We start from the raw sequence: 9,164 nt of genomic DNA on the forward strand, positions 1-9,164 counted from the left end.
TATTTTATGCCAGGGACGATGCATGTTAAAATGTTTCGGAAATGTTCCAAATAGCCGAGCTTGTTTCCGATGTACGGTGATTTGGCTTCTATATGAACTCATTTAGCCGGGGACCCCCTGGAAACCAAGAACCCCCTGGGGGTCCCCGAGTCCCACTTTGAGAACCACTGAACTAAGCATAGGGTTTAAGTGGTCGTGACTCGTGTTATTAGTCTGATAAATAGGTCACCGGCCAACTATAGTATCAAGCTCTGCTAGCAAAGTAAGTACTAAGCAGGCTAAGTAGGCTCTGTTATGCACTGGGTAAAAATAACTTCAACTGCTCCCGTCTATATGCCACCCCATGACCCCGTGACCCCATGGCACAGGAAGTGAGGGCTGTTTCCTGTTTGCGTCTGACAGGAAGTGGTCATTCATTAGCGCGGGGGGCAGTTCCAAAGTAGGTCCCGAGGGCCGTATCGGTGCCCCACAAATTGTTCCAGAAGAGAGAAATTTGAGTTTGGCTGAGGAATGTCATTCTAGTTGACAATGGGTTTTTAAAATATCTTGTTTATGACATTTTTTATTAATAGCCAAGTGCTTTGTTGTTCAATTTGTGCAGCAGTCTTGCTGTAACACTGATATGTCTCTGTAGGTGTCGGAAAAATTCGAGCTGCCATCACAGAGAATCGGGAAAGTCTACAGGAGGTGTAAGAACGGGTAAGAATATACTGTTATTAACCACTTCTGACTATATTCTATATTCTTTATTGACTGGAGTCAGTTATACTACTTGGTCCCCTTCTTTCCCCCCTCTACACAAAACCTCTTTGGTGTAACTAGATGAGCTTGTAGATCTGCTATTTTCACCCCAAATGTTTCGGCCCCGGAATAGGGACATTAGTTTGTGTGGTTATAAGTTAAAACACAATGATAATGGCATGTTTCCTGTTTAATAATATTTAATCAGCTAGGAAGAAGCCACTATCCTAGCTATCCTGGGAACCTGTCCTCGTTTCAGCTACAGTCAAAACCCATTGGTCATATTTCAAGCAACATTAAACGAAACAAGGAGAAATACCCATAAATCTATGAGTTCCCAACCTGACCGTTATCAGATTGAGAAAAATGCATTTATCTCGGTTTCTTTTCCCAGATTGCGTTTTTGGTCCAAACTAGCTTTATTCAACGGCCCATAACTAAAGAACCTATTATCGTGGTTTCAAAATGTATTTTCCGGGTAAAATAAAAGACGACCGCCACAACGCGTATCTATTCTACGTCCGAGCATAGACATGGTAACGCCCTGCCTGCCTCTGATTGGCCTACCGTCACTGCCCGTCTTGCATGTCCTCCGAGATGCAAGGGTACTCCGTGGTGGTAGTACAAGAGAATGGCAACACGCGACAGTAACTTCATTTTTTGTAGAACAGGCAAACTAATATTGTTGTTTGTGCAACAATATTGTTGTTTGATTGAATAATTGATTGAACACGTATGTAGGCTCTGATTTGATTTGGCTGTTCTAAATTAAAGTGTTGATTATCGTGTATTAATCTAATTATAATAAACTAATACTATTATAATAAAAAAGATAAAGGTCAAGGTATTAATCTAATTATAGTAAACTAATACTATTATACTAAAAAAAGATAAAGATCAAGGGAAAAGAGACCTTTTTACAGTACAATAATGTTTCAAGTTTACACATGTATACAAATAAACAGGCCAACGGCATAAACAATATTAGTTTGCCTCTTCTACAAAAATTTAAGGTACTGTCACATGTCATTCTCTTGTATTATATCGCACTTGTATTATTTATTTATTTCCCACCACGGAGTAACCTCTCGGCAGACTATCCAGCATGTATCTTCCACCTCGGAGGAACCTCTGGTAAGGCCGGCAGTGTCGGTAGGCCAATCAGAGGCAGGCGGGGCGTTACCATGTCTATGCTCGGACGCAGAAAAGATATACGCCGTCACAACGTTTTATTTTACATCCGGTTCACGTCTCGGGTCCCGCTGGGTCTTCAAAATAAGGGTCTTGACTAGAAAACACTGGCGGTTTTGGAAGAAGAAATGAATTCATTAATACCCGGCAGTGCATGTGTTAATCAACATAATATAAACACCACATTCAGCTTGAACTTTGCTGCAGCCTGTGACTCCTATATGAAAGTTAATGTTGTGTGTTCTGCCTGCTGAGAAGGAACAGCCTCATGGAAGTGATATGTTATTTATAATTCTTCATTGTATAAACAAATGGAATTTATGAAAGCGAGCAGTTTGTCATTTAAAAAAAGAAAACGATTCTACATTCTGTGCTCAGAGGCTACTGTTGTGCATGCAGCGCGCCCTGCGAACCTTCTGTAACAGCCATGTAATGTTAGACATATTAACCACATGAACCCTATAGCGTCTCTGTTCTGGGCATGACATAATAGGCAAACATTTGGCAAATTTTTATTTGGTGTAGAGGGGAAATAAGTAGAGGACAAAGTACTCATCAATGAGTATTTAGGGTGGTTAACAAAGTCAATGATCACTCAAAGTTAATATTCGTTCATTTTAACTGTCAGCATTAATAATAATACAATGGAACAAAATGGCCTTTCTGTGTGTGTGCCACCAGTGTACACACCGCTGTTGTATAAGCCTACGTTAAAAAACATAAGAAAGTACACTTTCCCAGGAAATGGGATTTCCTTTTGATGGGCATTACCATGAATAGCCATTATTATCATTCATTATAAGCCCTTCTGGGGGCACAGTGGCACAGTTGGTAGTGCTGTCGCCTCACAGCTAGAAGGTCCTGGTGCCCTTCTGGGTGATTAAGACCCCTCTGCTTTGCGCCAGGCTCTGGGTTCATTTTGTCCATAATGGCTCGTTCACAGGCTCACTGTTCATTACCCCTTGCTTAATATAATGTCATCTTATCTTATATTATGTTATAAAACGGGTTTGTCAAATCACACAATCTGATTGATGGGTATGGTATAATAACCATATATACCATGAGTACAGTGTCTTTGTACAGTTCCTGTGCCTGTGTAGTTCCTTTCTGTATCACTCGGTGGCTAAGAACGAAAGTCACGCCTGCAGCGTTACAGTCACATGGCTTGACTGGAACTTCTGGAAGCGATCTCAATTTCATCTACCTACTGTATATGGTCCACCAAATACGGATGAATGGAATGGGCGCAGGGGAAAGGTGGCCGATGTATGTCGTTATCGCCTCCTACATGATGGCGAGGGTGTCTGTTCAGGAACTAGGCGGCATAGCGCGTTCCTCCGCACGCATTATGCCCTCCGGGTGAAACTCGTCACTTGTCAGGTGAAAAGTAGCGGCCGGTGACGCAAGGTGTGTGTGTGTGTGTGTGGAGGGGAAAAAGTGGGAATGGGCTCTATGCACACAGAATAACCTATTCTACTTCAGGGCCGCTTTGCTGTATACTTCCTTCACAGGTGTTACCGATGATACTAATTAAGGCTCTGTTTAGTACCCAGTGGTTCTCAAACTTTTTAATTTCAAGGACCCCCATAACTCTGAGAGTGTACAAAATGGAACCAAATGGACCCGTAATGGTCTCAGAGTTACACGTCCGTACAGGGGAACCCACTCAAGGACACTTTGAGACCCACTGGTGTAGCAGAGTGTTTCCACTTTCCAGTAAGCCAACATGCACAATAGCAGCACCCTGACGTTAATATCATCGGTAACACCTGTGAAGGAAGTAGGGAAGTGGTCCAAGTTCTTTCCAAAATGGCGTGTATATGCATATAGCCCATTGCCAGTGAGCTTGTACATCTACTAGCCGGGTGGAAATCTAAAATGAGATTGATACGGAGTGCTGTCCCGGTTTTAATGTAGCTGCATACGTTCTATTCGCAGGATGTTGGTGAACATGGACGACAACATGATCAGACATTACTCCAACGAAGACACCTTCCTCATCAGCATGGAGGAGATGAGCGCGGGGGGTCAGGTACTCCTCACCCTCACTGAGATCTGACCTCCTCAACCCCACACCGAACTGAACATTTACACAGCGAGGCAAGCAGGTCAGTGTCTTCTCTGGAGGACACTTTGACAGACACACAGTCAATATCCTCTCAGGCCTTCCTATACGCCCGTCTGTCTCTCCTACACACCGTCTCCCACTCTCAGCAGCTGTCCTGGCTACTACTGTCTGTCTGTCCTACGCTGTCTCCATCTCAACTGTCCTAGTGCCTGTCTCAGCACCCATGTGTGTGCTGTTGGTTCAACTTGTAATAATTACTCCATTACATTATGTCAGTGGTTCTCAAAGTGGGGTCCGCAATTATTTTAAACCCTTTATCCATATTTTATAGGCTATTCAAAAATAGCAGATCCACAAGGTTTTACATCTTTTCTGGGCGGGGGGGGGGGGTCCTTGACAGGGAAAAGGTTGAGAACCACTGCCGCACGTACTCAGGATTGTGCACATCTAGATTCTAGAGCCTTTTTTTCTACTATGAATGGGTGACCCTGAACCTTTTTTCTCCCTTTATAAACTGACCAACCCGAACGCACGTCTTAAAATAAAGTAAAAAATAGTGTACAAGCATTGTGAGCTTGTAGATCTGGTATGTTCACTATTTTAGAAAATACAAGTTCTACGTTTCCAGACCTCAGGGTTTGGTACTGCCTCCTGAGCTATAGGGCCCAAATTAGGTTCTGAAAACCTTATCTGGAAACGAATCCAGAACCGGTTAAATATGTTAGCACGGCACGGCATGGTTCGTGGTTCGTGTAAAAGAGGCATGGAATGGCTGCCACAAGGATGAGACTGTAGCCCTTCTGTTGGTCCTCCAGACGTCTGTTGCCCCTCCAGATAATCCGTTTCTTATCTGTCCCAGCGGGGGACTCTGTGTGTCCACCGTGTCCCCCTCAGTTGTGCCAACAATCTGTCTCAATAAAGACAGACGGAGGCATAACCACTTGTTCCCTATAGCGTCTCCCTCTTCTGGGGTGTGCGTTCAGCCAGGAATAGCTGATCTACGAGCTGGCAGCGTGTCGCAACGTTGTGAGCTTGTCGATTGGCTCATTCCAGCGAAGATATATTAGTGTAGAACGGCGCTTCCCAGACTTTTCTGGATCAAGGCCCGCTTGGATTCTCAAAAGTATTCGCGGCCCACCCATCTGACCACGTATAGCGTCGGCAGCCAAATCAATGCATTCTCGGAGCATTTGAGTTTTTTGTTTGAATGATCGACACAATCCCATTTCTGATAAACACATGGCTTGGAACAGAACCAGCATAGTACACTTGAAGCTCCTAGTCATCAATGATAAGTTCATAACGCATTGTTTTGAGGTTTTAAAGAATAAATCCCACTTTTTAAATGATATATCATCCTTAAAATCGCGGTGTTTTGCCAAGGATTTCGGGGTCCTGCTTGTGGTCTCCTGGCGGCCCCGCCAGCCCACAGTTTGGGAGCTGCGGGTGCAGAAGGAAGACAGGAGGGCGGGCCTATCGTAGAGCCCATGGGAATCTGGTCAAATTAACTCTAGGGTTTAAGTGGTTCAATAGAACAAACAGTTGCTGGTAGCAGCAGCAGCAGCTATGGATCAAGATTATGGAGCCAAGACGCTGCCATCGCAGACTCCCAAGAGTCATAACTCTGCGCCTCTGTCTATCTCCAAAGCTGACCTCCGGTCAGGCGAGGGGGCCCCTGAAAGAGGAACACATGTTGACCTTTAGGGGCCCTACTACAGCAGGCTTAGTCACCTGTTTACACAACTGTACAGTAACTGACAGACTCTGACCAACTGATATCCACTGGGTTGGTCTGTCTGTCTGTCTGTCCCCCTGCAGCGAGACAGACAATGACTAACATAAAAGTAGTGAATAGATTCAGGGTCAACAAATGGTGTAAAGACAATGCATTTTATTTTATTATTTTTTTACTTTATAAATGAATTTAGTTTTTTATTTGCTAATTGTTTGTGAATTTAAAACATTTGTTATGTTTTTCTGAACATGGTAAAATATTCCGTGTTCATTTCACGCTAAAGAGAGTACATTCAGTGTACCGTAGAACCAAGTGTGGACCCACAAGTCACCCTTGGTACACTCCTCAGGAGTGAAATTACCACTAAGGACTTTACTGCGCTACGTCTACCTCGTTCTGTACAAAACGACACATTTCAGTATTATTTTTTACACGCCACCAACTTTGACTTTCGCGCGAAAGCACATTTCAGGAGGAGAGAAAGCAAATGTGCATGATATGAAGCGAATAATGACGGTTAATGCCACATGAGGTATAAACGTATCACGTGAGGTTAGGTGTTTATTAACTATTGTGAGTTTTATGGTCGCCTTTTAGAAAATGTGTCTGGAATGTGTTGGCAGTGAACTTTTCTTATCGCTGATAACGCTTAATCAAGTATATAAAGTTAAGAGATGATAAAAGACAGACGGGACACAGTGGAGAGAATAAGATATTCCACAGTTGATGATAACAAGTGTTTGTATAGCAAAGATATGGTTTCATTATTTTATTGTGTTTGATTGACTGGTTCAAATGTATTTTTGAGATCGATCTAATATATATTTCTGAGAACGTTGATGTTTTTTATGTGATCATGTGACATTAATATAAAATAAATGGTGCGTTTACAAATATCTTCACAAAGTGCATTACATTCATTCACACCGGTACATATGTTCACACAGTCACTGGAGGCAACCACCAGTGTTAATTTCGTAGACGAAAAAGCTTTCGTCAACATTTTATCACTGACAAAAACTAAATGAAGACTAAGCTATAGAAGTTTCATGCTGGTCGGATCTAAAACATGGTAATAGGCGGAGACATTGAGCCGTCTGTGTGCACTTGGAGGTCAAATGTCCACACAAGCATAGTAGAATTTAAAGGTATATTCAATGATTTCACTCAAAAAACCTTAGGTTTCGTTTTTGGCTATGGGACCCAGCCTTTCGTCCAATCAGGATAGAGAGTCAAAAACGAAACCTAAGGTTTTTTGACCCCCAGGGGTTAACTGGGGACAGGGAGGAACTCCTTATATGGCCAGCACACTCTATAGTAGGGAGGATTATCACAACAAAACAAAAAAATAAGTGATATTTGAATTAAGTGAAATCACTGAATATACCTTTAAGAAGTAGACAAATGGACAAATTATATAAATAAATAAAAAGATTTTAGGCTAGTTAGGCTTACAAATTCAGTGTGGGATTAGGCATTTAGAGGTCAGGTTTAGGGTTGGAGTTATGCCAGATTTTATACTGATACATGGATGTACAAGCACACAACGCGGTGCACTGTAACTCATTGTGAGCTTGTAGATCTGCTGTTTGTGGTGTGTGACCCTGGCGGACGACGTAACTCAGGTTCCAGGGTAAAAAAATGGCAAAAGAATGGTAAAAATATCCGTCCTAATATATTTTGTTGTTGTATAGTATAGTACAAACGTGTGGGTAAAAATAACTTATAGTCCTGACTCCTGCACGCTTCAGCCAGCAGAAGGGCTCGTCGGTGCTCAAAAGGGTATAATAAAATGAACAGGGGCACTCGACTGGTCTGCACGTCCTGAATTGTTTTGCAGGGCTGACTGGTGTTTGGTCTCCTCAGAGTCAAACGGGGCGTTTGAGTCCAATTGGCTGGCTCCAGTTTATTTTATTTGAGGCTCTCCTGAAGTGCCCAGGTATTATTGTGTGTGTGTGTGTGTGTGTGTGTGTGTGTGTGTGTGTGTGTGTGTGTGTGGTGTGTGTGTGTGTGTGTGTGTGTGTGTGTGTGTGTGTGTGTGTGTGTGTGTGTGCGTGCGTGCGTGCGTGCGTGCGTGCGTGCGTGCGTGCGTGCGTGCGTGCGTGCGTAGTCGGGGTTAAAGCATTGACGTGATGACAGGCAGGTGTCTTCTGTGACAGGAAATTACTTTCAGAGGAGAGCACAGTTGAACAGGAAGTTTGGTTATGTTGCAAGACCTCTGGTTGTGCAGATACGCTGTCTCAGTAGGAGCTCTCATTTACTCCCTGATCACAATGAGAACCAGCAGTGGGGCTCGAGGAGAAGCAACTGGATCAGTTTGTTTATTAAAACAACACCAGCTGACGGGGTTCTGAAGTCATTCTAAAGTAGATTAAGTCGGGGAGAAGAGGGTCTGACTCCAAAATTCCCTTCTGTGTCTCGACCTGAAAATATTTGGGAACCCCCTCGTCTACACACTATACAGCATTGTTGCAAAGCTCTGGTTGTGGTAAAACGTTGTGGAGGGACTAGCATCGTCTCTCTCTGCTGCTCTCCTGTCCTTGTTGTTGACGTGTGTGTGGGTTCAACTCAGTCCTGTGTGAAGTAACGGCTCCTCGCAAACTTCCCACTCATCTCCATTTCATTTCTTCCAACAGCCTGTTAACTGGTTATAGCCTGCCCACATCAATGCATCACATGGTCCTGGAAATTCTGGAATCCACTAGATTCTCAAACTGTTTCCATTTCAGGGACACCCCCAGGCCAGGCTGTTGTAGGGTTTTGGGATATTCCCTCCGGTTGTCATTCTACGCTGAAATATCTTTGCCCGGAAATAGCCCGATCCACTCGACGCGTTGTGAGCTTGTTGATCGGCTATTTTCGGCGAATGTTTGCCACGGGATGAGGACACTAGGACTGGTGGTCCGTGGACCACTGGTGGTCAGTGGAAGTACTGCTTGTGGTCCCTGACTATGCATTTAGTAATTTGTTGATTTCTTTTACTTTTATTTCCACTAGTTGAGAAATGTGTGAACTGAATGACCGTCAATGTCGTCCAAGTTGGATGTAAAAAAATTCAACATAAAAAGGGAGTTAGAATCTCAAGAGGGGGAAGTGCACCGGATTGTCTGGTTGAGTCATTATTATTAGGAAATTATTAGTACTCAATGTTGAGAAACAGTGGGATGTATCCACATCCCACTGAATCTTAACCCATATTCACACCCAACACAACAGGGGTCACCAGGTTGATTCTAAAGGCCTATTCATAGTCTGAATTTTCGGTGGTGAGGTGACCACCGCTCCGGTGGTGAGCTGACCACTGGAGCTGAAATAACGTTGAGCGGTGGTGAGTAAAAACAGAGAGAAGGGCTGGAGCGGTAGCGGTGGTTTACTCTTCACCGCGGCTTGTGACGTCATGTTGTAGTTCGGTGGTCACCCCACCAC

General features: G+C 43.6%; 1 protein-coding gene across 2 annotated transcripts in view; it reads left to right on the forward strand.

Moving 5' to 3' along the window:
• The window catches only part of LOC310876560 (grainyhead-like protein 1 homolog), a 21,543-nt gene extending 14,915 nt beyond the window's left edge, over positions 1–6,628 (forward strand). Inside the window, exons 14-16 of one of the 2 annotated variants that reach the window (XR_014570731.1) lie at positions 635–699; positions 3,874–6,064; positions 6,107–6,628. Coding sequence is in view for 1 of the 2 variants with exons in the window: in XM_083790126.1 (XP_083646252.1) it covers positions 635–699; positions 3,874–3,994 (186 nt within the window). In the remaining variant the exon portion in view is untranslated. Of the gene's footprint in view, positions 1–634; positions 700–3,873; positions 6,075–6,106 lie in introns of those variants that run through there. The other variant, XM_083790126.1, reaches the window with a different exon arrangement.
• The last annotated feature ends 2,536 nt before the right edge of the window (positions 6,629–9,164 follow it).

This window comes from Protomyctophum parallelum, assembly GCF_964188405.1.
Source record: "Protomyctophum parallelum genome assembly, chromosome: 19".
NCBI classification, from domain to species: domain Eukaryota; kingdom Metazoa; phylum Chordata; class Actinopteri; order Myctophiformes; family Myctophidae; genus Protomyctophum; species Protomyctophum parallelum.